Raw genomic sequence first — 24,103 nt, 5'->3', positions numbered from 1 at the left:
AGGCTTGAGTTCTTACCTGACTTCTAACAGCAATTGAGTGTAGCCAAAGTGATGGGGGCGACTGGCATTCGAAGAAGAAATTGAAGAAAAATCCAGCAACGAACTCTAATTTGGTGCCCGAGGGTCACCGGTGAAGATTAAAAGGAGTTAGGGTGGCTCTAAATAGAATTCAAAGAGGCTGGAATCTATCTCAAAGTCGGATTCCGTCGAATGAGCTCGGGAGGAGGGAGTCGCCTTCCCTCTTCTTTTGTGCCATGCACGCACGTGCAGGGGGGGAGGGCCGGGTGTTACAGATGTGATGGTGGGCCAATCGATGCAATTGGAGTTTACTTGAAGCCTAACTAATGCAGCTGGTATATACGAGCAGTAAACTTCTGAGAGGCTTGGTCTTCGGTGCATGTACGCTCTCTAGAAATCCTGCTGAACTTGGCACTTTTCTGTGTTCTCTAATAATCAAGGGATGATGCTGAACTAGCTTGTTACGTTGTAATCCTTTTCGAACATATATGAAGATATCTAATGGCTTGCATTTCCCTTAGTCCCATTCTATCTTTTTGAAGTCTTCCATCCAGACGCAACATAATCCAATCACTCATGGGTAGGGCTTGGCTCAAAATTTAGCTCCAAACGTCCTGACGGATCTTAGACATGGAACAGCCACTGAATTATATGCTGTTTGCAAAGACAATATCTTCCGCATCTAAGAATGGGAATGGTCAGTACCCTCCTTAATGCCCATTGTCTTATTGCAACAATGATAACACCAATGGTTGGCAACGCCCACACATACCCCACCACAAAGTAGTTTTGAGATGACTCGATCATCAAGCATGGTGAACTTTGAGAGCAATCATTTATCCAACACAACTACCAGATGATTTCAAAGTGATGATTTGCATTAAAACAGGTTCCATTAAAAATAAAAATCTTGTGCATTGCTTGGAGTATAATCAGTAAAAATCTTTGTCACTGGAACCAAAAAGGATGACAAGAAAACGCAATAGCATGTGATTGCAAAGGAGCTAATTTCCAACTTTTAGGATGACCATGAGACAGAACGGTATGACAGTTCATGTGGCAAATTATAGGATACAAAGATGTAATAATTTTCACCACTTTGGAGCTTGGGCGCCAATACAAACTATTAGATCAAGCCAACCAATCTCCCATCTCAGTAATATGATCCGTGAGGTGCATAAGCACCGCTGCCATACGCCCCCCTCCCAGGATAAGCATAACCAGCCTGCAAGAAACACCAAAGGCATTGCAGAGAACTTCTTAGGTAAACTCCCGTGGCCTCAAGAAATAAGTTTGAGAGAAAGAGGCGGGGGAAGACAGCTGAATTAGAGAAGAACAAAGCTATAGCAATCAAAACTTGGCAAATCTCAACACCATCCCCTCAATAATCAAACTATAATATTGAGGGCCATGTGCCTTGGCATGCACAATCTTAAAAGCCTACACCGGAACTTCCATCAGCATGTCAAGATTTGTGAGGAAGATGAGCCAAGATGGGGTTGTCATAGGATTGCTCATTTAAAAAAATCACGTAGTTCTTGGAAATAACTACGAGCAATGTCAGGTCCCATGCAAATCAAATTCTTTCATGTATTGACAAATACATACCCCCCAAAAAAAAGGTGTGTTTCACTTTCCTACATAAAAATAAGAAGGATTTTTTGCATGAATACCCTCCTAAATATTGAATTTTACATGAATATCCTTCCAAAATTAATATTTGTACATATACTCTCGTAAAATATTTGCTTTTCTATTCTACACTTTTTTTTATTATTGTTTTTGCATATATACCCACGTCATCCAACGCCGTTAAAAAATTAATGGTTTCAAATTAAAATGACTAAAATATTCTTAATGGGTAAATATGTAAAAAGAAACATTTATAAGGCGATCGATGAAGGACAAAAAAATAATTTCAAAATTTTATTTTATTTTTAATTAAAAAATATCTTTTATTAACGGTGTTAGAAGAACCGTTATATTAAGGCATTTGTCCAAAAACAATATTTTATGAGGGTACAAAAATAAATTGAAATTTTAAGAGGGTATTCATATAAATTTGAATTTTTAGAAACATATTCATGCAAAAAACCCAAATAAGAAAAATATCTACACCATATAAAACCAGGATTCCATTGCCTACTGAGCTTTGCCCGCTGTCAAGTCTATCTTTTCTGCTCATCATCTTACCCTTCCTAGACATGTGTTGCTAGTGTATCTAAAACATCTACAGATAGGCGAAGTTCAATTACCACAAAGAAAAATCAATTCTTATATCTTAAAAAAAGGTTATTTTCATGAAAGGAATGTTTTTCTGTAAACTCATTTCATGAATCTCACACATCCAGTTCATATGCTCAACACTTCAGTTTCCGTCATCTCCAAGGCTCGTTATCTTAATTTGATCTAACAAGAAACCATCAATATATAACTATGTTGACAAAATTGCATAAATTCTATAATGGTAGCATAACAGAGATAAGAATTATAACCTCATAGCCAGCATAGCTCGAGTACCCAGGATAGGATGTTTGAGTAACTGGTGCAGCTGCTGCATCATAAAGATGAAATGAGTATGGAGGTAACAAAAGGAACAGCAGCAATAATACATACTAGATCAGAAGTACAAGAACCAATTATAATTACTCAGAGACATTGATACAAAGCATACCCTAAGGAAATCCTAGCTGGCAGACTACCAACTGCAAAGAAGCATAATTTAGAAGTTTTCTCTTGATTAAACTTAATACTATGTCCTACAATCTAGACAGCGCTTTTATTTTGGAAAGTCCTTCCAAAGATAAGAACCAAAAGTCATGCCCACATCGCTCTTGAAAGTGTTAAATCAATTGAATTTTTCAAAAAATTATTACTATGTCCGTACACCTAGTACGATGGCTGGTTTGGTGTACCAAGTGTCGGTACACTTCCTGTGCCATATACTTGGTTAGTACCGGTACGATACATCCTGTATCGCCTGGTTCGTCACAGTATGGCATACCTTGACATGGCTAGATAATCTGTTTTGAAGTGTCTTGATGACATTAGTGAACTCTTAATTTCAAGTGTTGCAGACTTAGTTTGTGTCATGCAGGGAACTCTTAATTTCAAGTGTTGCACACTCTAAGCAGTGTCCTTATGTTTCTAATATAGAATTATCAATTATATGGGGACACTTCAAAGAAAAATGTCCATATGTTCTCAATATATAGTTTTCAAGGTTATATGGACCATTAAGCAAAGCCTCCTTAAATATTTAATGGAAGGTTGTCACAGTTATATGGACAATTCAAGTGACATTATGTCAAAAGTATAAAATTATCGTAGTTAAATTAATCGTCATCGTCTGTTAGATAGAAATATACCTATCCTTCCCCCTTTCAGTTTCTTCTTCTTTTTATTTATTGGACAATAAATGAACAAATATACATAGATACATAAAATATGCATTCCATGTCCCGATGCCTACATTTTTTTGATGCCATTATATTTGACACTTGAGGACACTTGGCACTTGGATGCTTAGCACTTTTGCCAAGTGTCTAGATAACACTCAAGATGCTCAAATGCATAAGCAGCTAGTCACGTGAATCATCAAGGATCAGTTTTTTGCAAGGTAATGGATGTGATCAATGAAAAGACTATGCAAAGATTTCAAGGACCTGCTCGTTCTAAACCAGCACTTCCACAAGAAAAGGGAAATGCTAGTCCCAAATTTGGATCATTTTTGGGCTTTGCAAAGAAGCTGAAAGCAACTCCAGCATTTTTTAGCCCAACAAAGGCCTTGCAACGGTATGTGTGTTTAATGCCCTAACATTCATTTAAGGGATAAATTTCTGACTGTTTTTAAAATTACAGCACATCAGTCTCTAGGATCTATTTCATAATTTAAGAGATGACTACAGGATTTTTGATGGAATGGTACCAAAAAAAAGAGGATTTTTTATGGAGCAACTAGCTAGGCCTTTTAGTTATATTCTGCAATATCTTTTAGTCATATGTTTCTTTGCATGTAAAGCCTCAAGTAGCCTCACATCATGTTGTAAGCCAATTATTTCTAAAAGCTGTTAGAGTAAGAATTTTTTAATCATAAAAAAAAGACATGCAGGATGAGGCTAGGTTCAGCCAACTTCTATTTTCTCTCTGTTGAGTATCTTGTTGTTTATTATTTCCTTCTTTCCTCCCCCGTCCATCTTCACAAGTCTCCTGATCTGTTCCTCCTCTTTTCTGCAGACTGTATCAACACAGAACTTACCATAGCCTAATTCAAACTGCTAGAGTCAACCTACAAACTGCAGTTCTGTTCCCAGACTCATATGAGCTCATTCTCTCCTCTTAGGAACTTCCAAAAAAACTGCACACAATTCAGAAATACAAGCAAAGTGACAACAACTTCTTGAAACCCCCTTAAGATCTTCACCAATGACATTTGAATTCCTAGTCTGATGACCCAAGTAGCTACCCTGAAAAATTGCCTTCATTTATTACAAAGTGGCTCTATCCATATTTAATTTCATGCAATCAAGGAGTGGAAACACATAGCAAACGTGGAGGCAAATATCTACTGCACTAAGATAGATTAAGTCAGCAAGCAGACAAGCCTGATCATGTGGAGCAGACGAACAATTTCGTACAGAGACTTAATTTCCACAGTAGAGTCAATCAAAGAGAGACAATCTGATCAAGGTGAAGCAATATCTAAAACCTCAATTTATAAAAGCACCAATAAGATTCTCCCACAACCAGTGTAATGTTCCTCCCATCCTACAATTTTAGAAGATAGAATATATTGGATGCCTCATACGGATACCTCATACGGGCAAGCTAAATACTGCTAGACCAGCCTAGATATTCTACATCAACAAAATCCAACCACTACGAACTGCATATGGACAGCAAGCATCAGATCTAATTTCTTGAGGCACAACTCATGTATTCTAAATGGACACAACTGATGGATCATATATTAGACCTACACAGACTAGAATGGTCCTCATGATACATGAAGGACATGAAATGCAACTTCAACCTAAAAGAGTAATCCTCTGATCCCAAAAATGTTGTTGACTCACTGTCTAGCTCTGACAGTTTCTAACAAAGTTCTGTTGAGACTGCAAAAATGAAGGGGGCATATCACATGTGACAGGACTGAGATCAAAAGTAGTAAAGATTCACTGAGAAAGGCATCCACATAGGCTGAAATGAAAAAAATGCTGCAAATAGTTTTCCACCAATGGGTTATGCTCAGCAATTGTCTGTGCCAACTGACAAGCTAACCACAAAGAAGACATTATGCTGAGCTGACAAATAATTTCTTGGATCTGAACATTTGATGAGGTATTTTCAGGTAGAGGACATGTAGCATTCAGGAATCATGTACTATTAACAGTCCATATAGACATAATATGATGGATTCTGAAGTTTTGAGTGCTAAATAAATCTATCATCCGTCACATCAAGACAAGGAAAAGTTGTATAAGTAAATAAGATATTAAAAAAAAAGAAAGGGAGAACAACTTATTTCACAAAAAGAAGAGAACTTGATTTCCTACTTTAAATGTAAGAACATTGACCAGATGGCGAAGATCAAAATGTCGCCAGTCAATGACATAACAGCCTATCATTGGCACGAAATGTCAACCGGTGCTTGGCATGCACTAATGCAATAGAATACCAAATACCTGTGTGCAGCCAATGCGGCACCACTGCTGCCAATGAGAACGTAAATCAGTGCTGGAAAGACTAACAAGCTATTGGACACATGGTACAAAGAAGAACTAAAATGGCTGCTTCTTTATTTCTTGGGCTTCTTTATTTACAAGAAACCAAAGGAAAAAAGTAAGAAGTTTAATAACATCAGCAATGATTAAAAAGTTTTACATGTAGGGGAAAATAATAATTGAAATGGAATTGGAATAATAGTAGATAAAAAAAAGACTAAGTTGTAATCATCAAGAAGACGAAGAATACGCTAAAAGCTATATAGTTAGTTTTAGGTGACAAATTAGTGATATATTCAATGCTTGTGTACTACAAGTAGATATTGGATGAAAGAATCAGAAGCAATTCTGTGAGGAAATTAATGCATCAATGCAAGGTATTCTAAAGGGGAAAAGGAAAATTGTAGGTTGTGTCTTTAATAGACAAGTAGGGAAACATGATCTAGGATATGAAAAGGTACATTGCAGGTATCCATTTGGTGATAAGAATTTAGTGGGAGATTCAATTCTTGCATTTGCAATAAGTAATGATCCAGGTTTTTTTTGCTTTTTCAAGTTTTTTGTTTCTATGCATAATAGCAGCATTGGGGTGATTTTGTTTTGTATTTTAGTGTTTTAATTGTGTTTTCAATAGATGTGAGATATTGGAGTGTCAATATCAATACCAACACTCAATGACTGAGTCAACATAGATCAACAAACTGTGAATATTTATACATAAAGTAACAATTAAAGTATAGTATTGAAAAAAAAATGTATAATGATTTGCCTTATAAATTCAATCCCAAACAGAGGGTTTAGGCACTCATAGACATCTGGGTCAACAAATTGTAGCAGGCACACATTTTCAAACCCAAATTCCATTTATTTTATTTTTATTAACATTATAATCCAAAAATATTAATAATTTATAATAAATAAATAAAAAATAAAAATCACCATGTTGTAGGGCGTTGTCCACCCTACAATATTCCAAAATTTAAGCAAAACGGAAAAAATTTGGCCAACTTTTGTCCATTCAAAAGAACAGTTGGGAAGAAGGGCCTCGCCAAATCTGAAGACCCCCTATTCCATGCTATTGGCTTCCCATCCCCGTCTAGACCCTCCCCCACTTTCCACTCGCTTCCGCACTTTCTCTCCTCTCTTTCTATCTCTCTCCCCCTCTCTTTCTCATGGTTTGGGCAAAAGGAGAAGCTGAGCCTCTCATGAGATGCCTAAATGGGTGCAATGACACGCTGCAGGGCCTCCCACTCCACCTCCCCATATTTTCAGAAAAATTTGTGCTCGTTAGGATGTCATATGAACTGTGTGGTGCAAACCCTTTGCAATCAAGAAACACAATTCATGCATCATATCAGCTGAACCGGGGTTTGCACCGGCGCTTGCCAACCCGACCCTGTCCATATTGCCTTGTTTTTATGTGTTTTGAGGGCCAGGGTGGAGGGGTCTCAGTGCTGTTTTCTGGCTGAAATGGTATCGTCCCGTTCCACAGGTATGTTAAACCATGCTTGAGGCAGTGAGAGAGGGGGGCTGGTGTTGGGGGCAGAGGCATGTCAAGTGAGAGGAGTTGTGAAGCACCTCATTGGTGAAAGATGCCCAGACTAAACAAAGATGAAAATGCTATTTTCAAAACCCATTAAATGAAAATTCTACTAAAGAAATTTGATAGAAGAGTTACAATTAACTAGTTGTCAAATTTCTCCTTGCACAATGTTGTAAACCTAAAATCGAGATAGTTTTACAAAGAACAAAAACAGGTGAGGCATTTGATCCTCAATGGAATATCAATTAGGGTTTCGAAAATAATAAGATATTATGCTAACTTGACTTACTAGCTCATTAAATGAGATTTTGAAAACCATGAAATTGTCGAATGATCCAAGAAGCATCAATTACCAAGTTGTAAAAATATAGGACATATGCAAAATTGCTCTAAATATCTTGGACTTATGTTAATTGATTTATGGGACAAGGTAACTAAATAAGGATTCAGAAAAACAATGACAACAACCAAGGGCAAAACTAGGATTCAACTTGATGGGGTATTTTGCATATTATAAATTGAAAATATCAAAATTCCACCTAATAAGAGAAGTAATTTTCAACTTCATAAAAATAGTAACGCTCTTGACTAAGAAATACAAAAAAAGGAATATTTTGTTTAACATATTTAAATACTATTGGACAAAAATATAATTGTTTTGAGCAATTACAACATGAAAAGCTGGACCAAGTAAATTAAAAAGATGAGAAAATAGAAGATAAAGGCCATCAAGTTTTTCCTTTTTCAACATGATTAACAAGAACCTACATAATAAAACTCTCTCAAAATCTATAGGATCAATTAATTATATCATGCATATAATTTAGGAAAAAATAAATATGATGAACAATAGAAACTAAGGATGTATTTACCTATTCCCCCGAGTAGCAGGTCACCAAGTTGATAACCATAAAAGGAATTTTATGATGTAGATTTGAGCAGCCAATCCATCAACAACAAGAACTTATCAGAAAAAAAACCCTTGGAGTTTATGCATGAAGGTGACCCCAAGGGAAAGACAAAAAGCAATGGACATGATCCACTTTATCATAACCAAGAGTAGTCTTGAGCTTTTTTTTTTTTTTTTTTTTGCGTAAGGACTGAGAGTTGAGTCTTAGACCTTTGTCAGTACTGAGAGGAAGCAAGCAATTTTGCAAAGAAAACATAGAGCTGTTGGGTTTGTTGTTTATGATTTCCTAATCCTTATAGAACTGGGATACAAGGAGCCCCACCCTAATATGGGCACCAGATTGGATAGGAAACCGGGTAGGCTACTATGGGAAATCAATGTGGAGTCATAGACATCCCAAGATTGATACTATGATTCTAGAGTCTTGGAATAGCAATCTTCTTTCCCACCAAGAAACATGGACCATTAGATGGTTTTGCAACTAAAAAGGGAGCCTTTTGTAGGACAGCCACATGAGGCAGGGAAGCCATGACCCACTAGACTCTTGGATCCCCTAAATCTGCCCCTAACAACATCAAAGAACCAATTTGGTTTAAGGCCAGAAAGCTTACAATGCTGGCTGCCTTCATAGGCAATTAATAGAAAAATATGGAAAGGTTTACTTTAAGGTTACAAGAAAGGTAACTTGGTGAATCTAAGAAGGAAAGACGTACATAGGCTATACATTAAAATTATTCACATGTATACCCAAGTAAGGGCAAGTGCTTAAATTGGTTTTGGCACAAGAAATACATCTCAATCACAATAACTTTACACCAAGGATAAGCATAAAGCATTATCTTTTTATACTAAAACATATAGGAATTTACCCTTATTTCTATGAAAAATTACTGTGACATATTTGCAGCAAATATAGTCTTCATTGATCAGAAAACAGACAAGATTAAATATTAATGAAGCTATCAAAGTAAATCTTAGAATAATGAAGCTCAATTCAAGATCGAAATTAAGAGATGCTACAGAATTGAGTGTTTTGTTATTCATAATTTATTACACAAACTAATGAAGAGATACATGAACACATGCAATAGCATCAATGCTCCTTGGATGGCACGGAAAGATGCTTCTATGGTATGTTCTAATCAATAATATCTTGGCAACTTAGAGGCAAAAACTTATCAAATGGCATTAACATCCATGATGTCATACGGCTCAAGACATTCATCTACAATGTAACATGGTGCAAGATGTTATAACAAAAAGCGTCCAAGAAATTGAGTAAAATCTAGCACAAAAAAAAGAGGACGTTGAAATGGATATGTGGTAAGACAAAGAATGATACAGTTAGAAATAGATATATTAGAGTTGTCTGAGTTGCATAAATTAAGGACAAAATGATGAAGAATCAATTTGACATGGTATAAACATGCACAATAGAGATTTAAAGAGGGCTCTAGTGAGAAAAGATTTAATCTTTGTTGAAGGATGTAGGAAAAGGAGACAAACACCAAATGTAACATGAATGAACATTTTGAGAAAATCCAGCCCTCAATAGCAATTCTAAGTGAACAAGGATTCATAAAGGTGGCCCTAAACAGTTGAGACAACATTTCCTGGTTATTGCTTTGGTTTATATTAAAAATCACTGGATTAGGATACATTTTTTTTATAAATAACATCTTTACAAGAAAAGATTAGAAGTGTAATCACATAATATCATAAATATAATGAGAATAACAAACTTTATATTCCTTTTTGTTAGTGACATAATTATGTAGAAACAATAGCAATGCAAAACAATGCGAATGAATTAACAGAATAGGAGCTATATGTATCATAGATGAATTGACATAATGATAATGTACTAAGCAAGCAGCCGATTTTAACTCTAATGACAATCACATAGCAACGAAAAGGTAATGACATACTGCAATAGAATAAAACATACAAAACATTCAGCTCCATGGCCAAACCCATGATAGAAAAGGGTTGGATGATGATGAACAGGAGTTCAAAAAAATTTGTATAATATTGGTTAAGAGCTAAAACCATAAAAAAAAAACTGGCTACAAATTAAAAGATGTGTTCGTAGGAGCCAGATGCTACCTCCAGCAAAGTCAGAACCATTCCTTGCTTGGCTATCATAAGCACCAACCCTAGTTAAACACAACAAAAGACATATATAAGCAATTGACATTGTGAAACATTTATTATGCTGGAAGCACAAACAGGGCATACCTTCTTTGCTCATATCCATAACTATAATGAACAGGTTTTGCTGCAGGAATACATCCAGCATGAGGTTCCTGAAAAGAACCGCCAACCAACAACATGCTTAACCTAGAATTCTGGAAGAAAACTGAGAAAGAGGTGTGTCTGTGTGTGTGTGCTGGAGGAGCTTGGGGTAGGTTCATGTTTACCAGATCAGACTGACGAGCTTTAGAACCAGAAGGTCCAGCATAAGTGTAAGCCTGGTATCTAGTTGCAGATTGTGCATATCTTGGAGCATAGGTGGTAGGTTGCACGACAGGGTTTACTTCCGGTAGCCCTGAGTAACTGTACCTTTGGTTGCCAAAGCCTTTAGAAGGTCTACCATGCAAGTTACCTGCATGTCTCCAAACACACCAAACATAACCTTAAGCACACATCTATCAAATCTGGAAACACAAAAAAAAATGACAACATAGTATAACCAGCTTTACCATACCAAAGTTGCGATTTTTACGTGCCTTCTTTGATGGCCTGTCATTAATGGCATTGTCCATGCTCCTCCTACCACGTCGTTTACCTTTAGCAGGCCGTGCTAGTTGAGGACCATGTTTACCCTTTGCAACCATGCCTTGGGACTTAGATGACTTGCTCCCTTCAACATTTTTTAATTTGTGTTGAGTTTTTGCCTTGACAAGAACCTCTTTTGACTTGGAATGTTTTTTCTTCTTAGATTGGCCAGCCTCTTCAGAAACTTCTTCATTCTTCTTAACCTTAAATCCACCTCGAGCACGCTGCCTAGCAAGCCTTCTCTTATTCAAAGGCTTAGCAAGATTAGCTTTGACCTGAAACTTGCAATACCCAAGTTACTCCACTAAGATTAGTAACAGAAACATCAGATGAGATCTCAAATACCTTACCTTGACCTCATCTTCTCCAAGTTGAGCACTGTTTATTCCTTCGACACAAGCTACAGCACTTTCTCGAGAAGTAAATTCAATAAACCCAAAATCTTTCTTTTTACTTGTTGTGAACTTCCGAAATAGTTGTACTTTCTCTACCTCACCAAATTGTTTGCAAAGTTCTTTGATTTTTTCTTCATCCCAAGAGACTGGAATACTTTCAATGAATACAGTTTTAACCTGCAGACAGACTAAATAATCTATTTATCAAGCAAAAAACTTATCAGCAACATTTTATAAAACATATGCAAAATATGTTGAGTTACATGTTCCAGATGGCTTGGTACCTCAGGAGCAAGTCATATACAATTTAACTTGCATATTTCCAAGTATTATATTAAATAGAGGACAAGAAAACCTTTCCCATCAGTAGGTATTTTAACTACCATTACAGAGATAATAGTAGAAAACCTTTCTACTATAACAACGTCTCACAATACTCTATTGTTATGGGTTCCAATGACATCTGCATTCAGATGTGCCAGTGCATAACCATAAGGGTTCCGAGTCACAAAATTCATACAAACATCTTGCCCTACTTGTACAAGTTACACAGGAGCACCAAGAAACAACAAAAGTTGATAGAATTGATCCAAATTTCACACTAAGAAAAACATGGTCTTACAACTAATGCAATAAGTCTGCATGCCTACAAGCAAAAAAGATTGTTTACCTGTAACAAAATTTCCTCAGCTGGATGCATTGGAGTTTGTGCAAAAGCAACTTTAGCACTCCTATCACAGCCAAATACAGCATCTGGTTTTTTTAACCGCTGAAATGCTGCCATTGCATCAGAATGTGAATTGAATTCAAGGAAAGCAAAACCTTTGATTTTCCCTTCATTATTGGGATCATCAGGCAAGAGTATGTGCTCTACTTGTTCAATTCCATATCCTTTTAATGTCTCAAGCACCTGGAAGCACACCATTTAGACAGTATAAGCATGATGGTTAAGTAGATGCGCTGCAATAAAAAAACACTATAATAAACAAATCAGTAATGCTATGTGAATTCACATCAAAACCAAAAATGTTGGACAAGTTGCAAAAGTGAAACGGTACAAATAAATGGGAACAAGAAATACTGTACGTGATCTTTTGTCCAAGTCTTGCAGATGTTTCCCAGGTAAAGGGTATCATTATATTGACTAGCTGATATTCCAACCTGCTTCCCTCTCACCTAACAAAACGATATCCATAAGTCAAAGTTTGTACACTAAGTTGACTGCATATAAAACAAAATTATTTATAAAAGCCTTAAAGACTTAAACTGAACCTCTGTCCCATCTTTTAGCTCAGCAAGAGCCTTCTTCGCATGCTCAACACTAGCGTAACGAATAAATGCAAACCCCTTACTTTTCTGTGTTGATAGATTTCTAACTATCCTAACAGACTGAATCTCCCCAAACACACCAAAGACATGCATTAAATCTTCCTCAACAGCTTCTTTATTTAACCCACCAATAAATATCTCAAATTCCTTCTGCTTTTTTCTCTCTGTCATAGTGTCCTGCATATATAAAGAGGGATCTTCCTCCTCAATTTCTTCATTGTCTGCCTGCATATATAAAGAGGGATCTTCTTCCTCAACTTCTTCATTATCTTCTCCATCATCATAGCTTTCACTGTTATCAGCGTCATCTAACCCATCAGCCCCTTCATCTTTACCAGCACCAACATCCCTTTCTTCATCAACACCTTCAACCTCACTTTCCACGGCTTCCCCTTCAACTACTTCAGCACCTAAGGAAGAAATTAAATTTCAGTATAAGCAATGTTTAATCTTCACCACCAGCAAACAGGTTTAGATTCAAACAAGAAACTAAACAAGGCAGAATCAACATAGTAGATAGGCACATGCTCATACAAGATTTATTCAAATAGTAATTGATCTCATTACACAACAGTGAAATATTACACATTTTGGTAACAACAATGTGGATGACAGTTATCTGTTCATGCATATCATAAACTATGAGGTGTAGAAAAGAATTCCCCCTAGTTGCTTTGTGCCTTGAATGTAAGCGTTAGTTGCATAATTAAAAGATCTGTGATACAACTTCCTCGCATTATTTCCAAAGTATAAGCAAAAGTTAACACTGAGTGCTTGCTCAGATGGCATCACCACTTGCCACTTGGGCAAGAAGGCAGGGATTCGATTCTGGTTGGAGTCGACCCCTAAGGGTGGTGTAGGTATAGGGTAGGAAAAGGCAGCGATCGGCCCCTCCTAGTCTCAAAACAAAAAAACGAAAAAACGAAAGAGAGCATAAACAAATTTACATCCTAAAAATCTAGTACAGAAACTCTGCCAATGCCTTATCTTTTTATACCATATATTTGCCTTTCCATCAGTTAAATTGCAATTCAAATAAGAAACATGTTAAAAATTTTAAGATAATAAAAAGGGGAAACCCAGAAAGCCAAAACTTTGGACTCGTAAACAAAAATCTTAAAATCCCAAGAATGTCTTCCAAACATTATCATGCAGCATCTTGCGGGAAAAAAGGTGCCTCACAATGTACCTCCCTTTTGCTTGTCTAAAGCATCTTCCACTCTTGCAAAGAGTTTCTCAATTTCACCCATCAGATCATCCTTTTAAATCACTAATGTTTTCGTCTAACCTGCCAATATGCCTTTTAAGTTTCATGGTTAGCCCCTCTCTTGTCCAATATGCATTGTCCTAGTACTTGCCACCAATTCAATGGTTGACATCTGACTGAAAGCCAATGGGAGAAATTTCACATATCACCCTGATCCTCAAAACAAACCCCTTGGACATGACCCACTGTCAGTAAGTTCAGGTACCCTAAGCAACCTTTTTAGATGAAGAACTACTCTTATTTCAATCTTGACAAAATCCAATATCCTTATGCACCTGAAATGTTTAAAGATCCACAGACAATCACTAGTGAAGGGCCTGAACTTCATAACACATCTAATGAAGCACTACAAGCATGTATACCAATAACTCCTTGCTTGGAAGGATCACATGAGGATTTGACCTGTTAGCTTTCTCATTTTCATCATTAATAACTTCTCCATTCTTCTAGTTATATTTTAGGTCAATTTCCAAAATTCCTGAGTCCTTACTACCTAAAGCTTGGTTCCCTTTTCACATCTATTATAAATAACTAAAACAGATGCTCAGCTTGTGCCATCACATGGACATTCATATTCATAATATCATTTCGGATAATAAGTAGACTCTTATTTAATACAGCTCTTTATTTTTGACCGCATTAATAATGTTATCAATATGTTTCATTATTTCGGTAATAAGTATTAGTTAATATAGTTCTTTATTTTGGATAGTATATCATATATATACATATATATATATAATGACTATAATTATTCATCAAACTCCTTACTCTTGATAAGAACTGATCATATTTATCATAATTTTTTTTACTCTTAATAAGTTTATATAATCGAAATACCTTTACTCTTGATAAATAAATTTAAATGAATCTCTTACAACACATTATCTATTATATATAACTAAAATGGAAGCCCAGCATGTCCTAAGCTCTCCATTTTCCATGTGAATGCCCATATTAATAATATTATCAATACAGTTCTTTATTTTGGATAATAAGTAGGGCTCTTATTTAATACGGTTCTTGATTTTGGACCATAATAAGTAGGGTTCTTATTTAAGATGATTCTTTTTTGGACAGTCTATTATACATATCTAAAATGACTATTGTCACTCATCAAACTTCCTACTTTTGGTAAGAACTAATCATATTTATCAAAATAAAAAATTGCTCTTAAAAAGTTTATAAAGTCTTAATACCTTATCTCTTAATAAATAAATTTCTTATTTCGATAAATGAATCTCTTACACATTTTTTAATGTCATAATAGTTGGTTTCATTTGCATCATTTTTTAACTAAATAGGTTTTTCAAAGTTCAATTTTTTACATCTATTTTCTCCTAAAGAGATTGTATACTTTGAGAAATAATATTTTTACGCTATATTGTATTTCAAGAATATTGAAAAAAGGGGGAAAAACTGTACCTCACGCATTACATAGGTTATATGCTCATTATTTCTTAAAATGATCTACAAATGATAGCCTAAGATAAGCCCTCCACATTCTAGTCCTGATTGGCATGAAGGGAAGACATACACTGATGATTTTAAGTTTAACAAAATCAAATATGTAAGTCATGTGTGATGTCCCACTTCCAAAATTTCTTGCTGCAATTGACAATCCCCGCATTAAAGTACTTGCAAGCAATGCATACGATTGTTAAAGTCTGAAGTTAAAAAAATTTAAAAAGAACTGAACACCTAAAGCTGAGAAAGGAACTCAAAGGACACTAATTCCAAAAGCCCAATGAAAACTTGGGACAGCATTTATATACTATTGAGAAAATGGTGTCAGAAAACAAACTTTACTGTTTACTTCTCTATTTTCTGCACAAACATATGTTCAGGATGTTATCTATGGTCATTCACCTGCCAAAACCTTGCAAGGACCGCATAAGCCCAAATGCCAATCAAGATAAGTGTTAAAAGACGACGAACATAAATAGAAAGACTAGAATTACAAAAACAGCATATCTCAAGAAATCAACTGCTTTGAACTACTTTCAACTCCTGCATTGACCACCAAAACTGATCCAATGATAAAATTAAATTAAAGCTCTCTTTTTCTAAACACAGAAATAGCCTATCCACACACGAGAGGTAGAGCTGCATATACTGAACCTCCTTAGACCGTACAATGGCAAGAGCCTTGCGCACCAGGGTGCCATTCTCTATTTCTGAATGGAGCCAAATGAATCTAGTTTTGAAATAGCTTTCAGTGTTAAGCAAGGCTACAATTCTAAAACATTTTTACTCATGTCCAACACATTGGGATCAAAAAGACAATGACTATAAAAGATGAAATGGAACCATGCATAATTTCTTTCCTCACACTATATATCTTGATCGACCAAAACTATGCCTTTCTAATGACCCTGTAGGAATTCGTTGGATACAAAATGAAATGTGGCTAAAGAGTTAGCTGTTTAAGTTATTCATACAATAATGCAGACCAAAAGGCCAAAACATTATTGAAAGATATAATAAATTTTCAGTAAATTTTAAACCACAACATAAACCAACGTTATGCCATGCAATTGTGACTTTAATTGGAGATGAGCAACTTTGTAGATGACAGTTTTTCCTTAGCTTGATGTCAGAACCCTTCCTAGAATACTAGATATTCTTTGAAATTCAGTTGTTGTGCAGAACAATTTTGTTGCCTTAATATTCATTCTGCATGCAGCAGTACTCATCCATATTATATTTAAAAGAGTGAGAAAAAACGGACTTTCGGTCTGCCAAATTTAACCTTTTTGTGCAAATTAGCTCGCATAAAATCATTTATTATCTGATGACTAACCATGAGTAAATTTGGAAAGAAATATCTGCATGTCATGTAATATGGCGCCCTGAAGATCTCTCACCCACATCCTAACCCCGGACCTCTTCACAACCTTCTTCTCTTTTCTAAAGATATGCACATGATGAACCAAAAAATGATTAGATCCCCTCTCTCTGACCTTTATCACTAGCAATAGTGGCTGAAGTTGGTCTCGATCAATTTATTTCATTATTGATTATTGATCAATAATCATAGTGGAATCAATGGTGCAGAGTCAAAAGAAAATAAGATTCTGACTTAAGGTTATTGATGAACTAATCCAATGAATCTACTCATAACAAGTTCCTATATTATAAAATTTCTGGTAGAATCAGGGAGCAGTAAGCACAAATTTCTGGTATGCTCTTTGTTCTTGTGCATGACTTGAGACAGACTTCTTCTTGACGGCATTGGAGCGACTTGATGGTCAAAGTTCGGGGGGCACTTGAACAAGCCGCCGGCGCCCGGCTGCGTCTTTACCCCTATCCAATTATCTCTGCCTCAAATCATGTGTGCATGCCCACTCCCCTTCTCTTTGTTTGATTTTTTTATCAAAACAATCAGCTCCTAAACAAACAACAACTTGCTTCTCTCTCTTCCCCCTATTATCCTAACAACCATGCTTGCTAATCTCCTTTTATGATCCTTCCTCCTCGTCCTCTCCTCCCTCTCTCTCAACACATTCACATAGAAATGCCCTGATAAGACCCCCTCTTGACTTACTTTTCCATATAATCATCTCTTTCCTATTTGAGCACAGCATTCCACAACTCTCAACATCACACCAACTCACACTCATTCAATAGCGCATTGATCAGGAAAATGGCAATTAAGTACAAAATATTACTAATCAAAGAAAAGGTTTTCATTTTGTCAAGGGTGGTGGATACCTATCATATATTAATTTTATAAGAAATTTTCATCCCTCAGTCTACTTATGTACTTTCTGATTTAATGTGTATAGCATATTTTTGGTTTTACAGAATTAGTTTTGCATTTTTAGTTACTTTTACTTTTTGTTTATCTTTATTTTGCATTTTTTTGTTGTTCTCTTTCATGCAAAGCATGTTTTATTTGCATTTTGTTTCTGCATATCTATTTTCTGATTTGTACTACTAATTTGTACGTTTTATTTTATTTTTGAATATATTATTTTTTCAATATTCTGCATTACATTTTATATATTGCACATTAAAATCCATAAATGTTGATATATGTCTATATTTGTTTTTAGTTTCTACTATTTAAAATTTTTATTTTATTTAATTTGTTCTATTCATTTGCATTACATGTAAATATAATATTCTCTAGACCAGTCCAAGTAAATCGTACGTATCCTATACAGGAAAATTTGATCCCCAATGTTTTGAAAAAGTGACTGAACAACCACGTTATTAATAAATTCATTTCATTCATTGCCATGCCACATAGAAAATAATGGGAATGAGATGAGTCCATGGGTCTACTGATTCCATCCGGAGTTGCCATTAATTTTCAGATAGTACTTTAAAAGGCTATTATTATGGCAGATGAAATGTATAATGGAAAAATCATGTTTAGTTGCTCAGCATACTCTAAGAACTTTAACTGAACTTATCCATCTCCAACTCCATCCTAGCAAACTCGTTTGAACTATCTTTGACTTTTTTGTTTCTAAAGGTCCATTTTATTTTTTTATCCCTATGACTAAAGAGGCTGGACAAAGCATTTTGATCATCACCTCCCTCACCAGCACATAATTCTGGAAGCTAGAAAGATGGGGCCAGTGGCCCAAGCAAAAAACCATATCAAATTTTTCATGGTCATACAACCATTAACTCAAGGATTCTTACATGGGTCGCATCCCCACCAGTGGAGGAGTCTCGTGCAACATGTTTTGAACGAAAATTCCAGTTGGCTGAACATCGCCCCTCATTGCTTTCAAACAACAACATTGTGAAACCAACATATTATTTTTTCTTCCTCTTATTTCAGCCAGTAGCACCAACAATGATTATAATGACTGAATGATGAAAAATAGTAATAGTAAATGCATAAATAGTTGCTAATATTATTGTAAGAGTCAGTAGAGTTTTAGCGTGTTCTGAGCGTCTATCTAGTCCAAGGGTATTTTTCATGATTTTGGTATTCCAGTTCTGGTCTAGTCTTATTTAGGAAAAATTTTTGAGTCACGGCCTTTTGAGAAGGTTAGATATACGCAGCCTTGCTCCATGTCTAGAGAGGTTGTTTCTGTGTTTCAAACCCATGACTTTCAGGTCACAGTGGAGCAACCTTCTAATTGCGCCAAGGCTCACCCTTTAAAGGCTGCAAAGGCAAAAACCTTGCACACTAGACTATTGTAGGCTCAAGTGTGGCGCATCCAAAGAAAAACAACAAGTTTCTGGGCTGTGAATAGTATTGGAGTCGACTCCGGGAGACTTGGAGTCGACTCCGGCATGCTGTGAAGACTTGGCACAGTGTAGGGTCAACCCTAGGACTTCAGGGGTCGACTCCTTAAGAGCGACAGGAAAAAATCTGAGAGCTGTTTTCTGGGCAGCTTCAGGGGTCGACCCCAGGGCTGCAGGAGTCAACCCGAGCACTGTTTTCACGGAATTTTCAGACGTGAAGCGGGCCAAGTCAAGATTTTTTAAGTCTCAAAGGGTCTAAGTCATTCTTGAGCCACGTTTAGGCTCAAAAGGGGAGACCATGTAAGTCATGGACTTGGGTTGAGTGCTTTCTAATGTGGCTTAGGGGGAGATTGAGATGGTGTATGATTAGACTAAAATTGGGTGCCTATATAAAGGCTTGATGTAATCAGTTTTAGAGGGATCACTTGGATTATTGCTTGAGCAATAAAGAAGCCGCCAGAAAACTTTCTCCCACGTTCTCTCTTCTCTTCCTCTTCTTCTCCACGAAAACCCTAGTCTGTGATTGTGATCCTCCATCTCTTCTTCCTTCTTTCCCCACGCGGCCTGACGCCCTAGGAGACGCCCTAGGTTAGCGGATATCAGGGATCCACACGCTTCCGCACAACGCCAACAACCACCCTTTTTTTGAGTCATGATCTCTTTGTTATATTTGTAATAGTAGTTATTTTGTGGGGATTTTTGGAAAAGGGACAAGCAGTGTTGATGGAAAAAGCTTCTCCAAGAAGCCTCTAGTTCTAAGGCTTGAAGGGTCTTTGAGAGACCTTCCTTGGAATGTTGTTCTTTCCTAAGAGCTACAATTCTCCCAGCTAGGGTTTCAAACATTGGAAGCATGGGTTTTGAGGAGTTGGCCGAGTGGAATCTTCCAGTCCCTCTATTGTTGTGTCATGCATGTGAGGCCTACATCCTATCACTATTCTGCGTTTCTTTTGGTCATAAAAATTTGCCATATCACTTTTGATATTTTAATATCTAGAGTGAACTTGGAACAAAAATATCTAAACTAAATTACTGAATTTCTAAAACAGTCAATATTAACATGCACATTTTCATAATTCATAAATTTTTCTATGTTTGTACAACCACATGCAATGCACATGCTTGCTGATTCATTTTGGTTCAAAATTCATAACAAGCTTGGCTATCATAAAGGCCCAAAAGTAGGTCAACATACAAGGACTAGATTGCTATAAGAGTATCAGCCGTATTAGATCAACTTATGAGGAAACATTTTGCAATGGTTTAAGAGAAGTTAATGGCTATATATGCATGGCTTGACAGCCTATAAATAAAATTATATTCCAATGTATCATGAATGAAGTTCTCGGTTGAAAGATTTTTGAAAATTGTGGCTAAGAAATTCCAACTCAGGAATGTATTCATATTCTTGGTAGTTGAAGACTCAGCTAGTCAGCCCTTGATAATTGACAAAGCATGGACTATCTAGAACAACCACTTCTCTTCAGATCTGAATAGTAGTAGCAAATTGAAGCTAATGGTAAATTAGACACAAATATCAAATTGCAACAAAGACTAGCCAACTTCAGGAAACAGCAATTTAAACAAAATAGATCCAAGCCTCGGTCAATAATCAAATACCAATACTCATATGTCTCAAATTCAATAATAAGCAATCTGAAACCACATTTAGTTTTAGAGTTTCAGCCAAGCCTCGTGTATATGGATGACATGTGCTTATTTTGTCATTTTTATGTTTCATCAAAATTAGGAAACATTGCATTGTTTTGAGGTTAATGAGTTTTCATAATATTTGGATCTGAAAGAAATTTCAACGATAAGTAAAATTTTTTATACAAGTTTGGCTGATGTAAGTTAAAATTATGAATATGCAGGTTGCCATAACCTAAGGCAATGTTTGGTTGCAGTATAAATCCAGAGTGATGGGTTATTTCATAAACCCACCAAAAAACATTACCTTTTGAGTTAATCCCACCAACTCCCATTCAAACTGCAATTTTTCCTTAGCCTAAAAATAGAGGGATCTTGAAGATGTCAAGGGTTAGGGACAGCTATTCCTACTTTTTTCAATCCCTCAACAAAACAAGAATTAAATTGTCATCAAACGGTAAAATGATATACTACACTTTAAAATGGTGAAAAACATGTTTCCAGAATTGATTATTTTGGTGTAAAACCACCAAAACGAGATGGTTGTAGCAATAGCAATGTTGGCGGCACCAAAGAAGGTGACATGGAGGTAGGTGCAATGATAGTCTTATATCACATAAATGTTGTCAGTTTGATGGTAGTAATGGGGCACAGGCAATGCATAAATTCATGGTAGCAGTGATGGAGGGAATGGTTTGAGAGCTGCAGCTATGTCTTTGGTAATAGTGGAAGTGACGACATAGGGAAAAACGTCGATCAAGGTAATGGTGTATGCAAAAAGTTGTTCTGGTGATCATAGTGGTCATCTACAAACTTAGGAAAGTCAAGTCTCATAATCATCCATATCTCTTTGGTTATGTCCTCCATGAAAATTATTGTCTTTTATACTGAATAATTACAAAGAATATGGAAGAGGGATGGAAAGATGTTTCCGTGTTGGACGGAAGGACAATATATACTATAACCTCCTTATTCCCTGCCTTACATATTTTTTTCTCCATACAAATGACGTGTGGGTGATATGTTAAGTTCTTAGTTTCCTTCATTTCCCTCATTTTCCTTTTTGCTCATAGCCTGCACAGCTGATAATAACATTTACAGCCTTAACTTGTTCAAAAAAATGGACACGGTCTGTTCAGAAGGAAATTTGCAGAACTAAACATATGCTTCTAAAAGAGAATCCCGGCATAAGTGAAATGATTCCATTGGCTTATTCAGTCCACACATGCATGAATAGAAACAAGATCTTAAAGTGCATGTATTTGATGGCGAGAAAGCTAGACAACCACATACCTTCCTCTACATCCATCTGGTTCTCTCCATCATTATCAGGTCCCTTAGCCTCAGTCGAAACTCCGGGAAATTTCAAAGGTTCTCCAGCTTCCACTTGATTGCTTGGAGAATCCTGAACATTCCCCAATGCCACTTCTTCAACAACCTTCTCTACAGCTACTTCTACCTCAACCCTCTCGACAGTTTCTCCTTCTACGGCCTCCGCCTCCTCAATCTTCTCCATCACTACTTCTTCTGGGGCCTTCGCCGCATCTAATTCATCCTGAGCCCCCAATTTTGGGGCTTTCCCCTCTTCTACGGCGGCCGGTGGAGCGATATATTCCTCCACCACCGCCTCCTCCTTTACAGTGAGAGCAGGAGCAGAATCCGCCTCCAGATTATTCTCGGCGGAGGGAGGTGGGTCCTCCGCCATCGGAACCACCTCGTCCTCGACGACGCTCGGCGAGGAATTCGAGACCGCCGCAGTCTTCGCCCGCCTCCTGGCGGCGACCTTTTTCACAGCACGGGGCGGCATCTCAGGGGGAAACGCGAGGGAGAGGGGGAAATCGAGGGAGCTAGGGTTTCAGAGAGAGAGAGAGAGAGAGAGAGAGAGAGAGAGAGCGGGGTAGCGGTGAATGGTCGTAGGGAGGAAGTGCGGGCTTTAAGGCGCTCGGGAGATATTTGGGGGTGTGAATGCTGTGGTGGCGATGCGAGGATGGTTGCCGCAGATCACGTGGTGAGATGCTGGTACAGGAGTCACCATCATTATCACCGCTCAGGTGGAGTCTTTGCGGTGTATTGCACTGGGTACCCGGATCCAGACCGAACATTTAGTTGGCCCTTTGACGGGGTGGGCCAACTTCCGGGCGTGTTTAACCGTCTGATTCAAATAAAGAACGTGGGATAGGAGAAGTTATTGATTGGACTGGACCCGCTATGTCAGCAGTAGGCCAATCCAAATACAAACAGAAAATTTTTAGAAAAGTCGGGCCCAAGCCTGCATAGAACCTAATTGGGCTAGCCTGAATATTTACCCATTTGGCCCTAACCAGAGCTGTAACTTTATATGCTTAAGCTTGATCTCAAGCTCGCGCACTCCTCGAGTCCTCCTCCGCTCTAGCTGAAACTTCGGCATCCCCCACTGCCGACCCCACCTTTGAGAACCAGTTGGCCGAACTTCGGTTCAAGTATATGAGCGACACTGGGATAAACGCGGAGCAATCGCAGGCTTAGAATCCGATGGCAGCAAGAATAATGTGATGTCGCCACTGGAACATTAAAGGAGGCTAGGGTAGCAGTGGGGTTAGCGATGGAGGTGGGATTCTATGAGACCTGGTGGACTGGGCTGGTCTAGTTGACCGGCCCAACCATGTTTGGGCCAACCTCACGTGCGGCGCATGTTAGGGAAAAATGGGAGGAAGACTCCCACTGTAGTCTTTTTTTTCTTCTCCCTTTTGATCGCAGTGAGGAATCCTCCCTGATCGCGATGGGATCGGAAGTCTATCCCGATCCGGAGTCCGCCGGATAAGGTTTGGAAATATCGATTTACATAGCTCCTCCTCCCTCCTTCGAGTTCACCGAGATCGAGCCCCTATTCCGAGCTTCTCCACCGATTATCTTCCTCGAGTTGTCGCCGGAAGGAGCACCGCCGGACCGAGGTAAGTCTTTTTCTCCTTCCTCTCTCTCTCTAGCTATGTTTAGACAAGTTTTGGGTTGGCGAATCGCTAAGAAACCATCCGAAACAGGGTCCCTATTTTGGTTCATTCTTCCTCGCCGCTGGTCGTTGGCTGCCATCGGTTGTTGTCTGTGGTAGCAATCGTGAGTCCTTTGACCCGGGGTGCCACCACGGACTCCAGCATAGATTTGGTTCGATGCAAGTTGTGGGGAGAAGGTCCCCTGTTTCGGCAAAGAAGAAGAAGTGGGAAAAAAAGAAAAAAAGAAAAGAAAGGGAGAGTTTAAACCAACGGGTCATTTGGGTTAGATGGGGTTCATGTATAACCCGATCCCAAC

The 24,103-nt window shown here is 37.5% G+C and overlaps 1 protein-coding gene across 4 annotated transcripts; it reads right to left on the bottom strand.

Moving 5' to 3' along the window:
* Positions 1 to 892: 892 nt before the first annotated feature.
* LOC103713397 (uncharacterized) lies at positions 893 to 22,831 on the bottom strand. Of its 4 annotated transcripts, none has more exons than XR_015976069.2 (11): positions 22,115 to 22,782; positions 12,640 to 13,106; positions 12,454 to 12,543; positions 12,038 to 12,277; positions 11,323 to 11,544; positions 10,924 to 11,247; positions 10,615 to 10,799; positions 10,433 to 10,500; positions 10,301 to 10,350; positions 2,514 to 2,572; positions 893 to 1,243 (listed from the first exon to the last, which is right to left on the bottom strand). XR_015976069.2 is itself a non-coding variant. In XM_008800309.6 (11 exons), the coding sequence occupies exons 1-11, from the start codon at positions 22,626 to 22,628 to the stop codon at positions 1,172 to 1,174; spliced, it is 2,313 nt and encodes a 770-aa protein (XP_008798531.4). In that variant the 5' UTR covers positions 22,629 to 22,831; the 3' UTR covers positions 893 to 1,171. The 4 variants fall into 4 exon arrangements, 2 of the variants coding, with proteins under 2 accessions (XP_008798531.4, XP_008798532.4); XR_015976070.2 differs by having other exon boundaries at positions 2,514 to 2,569; XM_008800309.6 differs by having other exon boundaries at positions 10,902 to 11,247; positions 22,115 to 22,831.
* Positions 22,832 to 24,103: the final 1,272 nt, after the last annotated feature.

The sequence above is a fragment of the Phoenix dactylifera genome, chromosome 3, assembly GCF_051530095.1.
Source record: "Phoenix dactylifera cultivar Ajwa chromosome 3, Ajwa_hap1_PhDact_Kaust_v1.1, whole genome shotgun sequence".
Taxonomy (NCBI): Eukaryota; Viridiplantae; Streptophyta; class Magnoliopsida; order Arecales; family Arecaceae; genus Phoenix; species Phoenix dactylifera.
The sequence above is the reverse complement of the archived record's forward strand: the minus strand, read 5'-3'. Positions and strand labels throughout refer to the sequence as shown.

Excerpts from the sequence above, each read along its gene's own strand:
- LOC103713397 (XM_008800309.6), bottom strand. The coding sequence starts at position 22,628 with ATGCCGCCCCGTGCTGTGAAAAAGGTCGCCGCCAGGAGGCGGGCGAAG. Across the intron at positions 2,573-10,300 it reads TGGTTCTGACTTTGCTGGAG|CAGCTGCACCAGTTACTCAA; the intron begins GTAGCATCTGGC and ends TTTATGATGCAG. Across the intron at positions 1,244-2,513 it reads CGAGCTATGCTGGCTATGAG|GCTGGTTATGCTTATCCTGG; the intron begins GTTATAATTCTT and ends TGTTTCTTGCAG.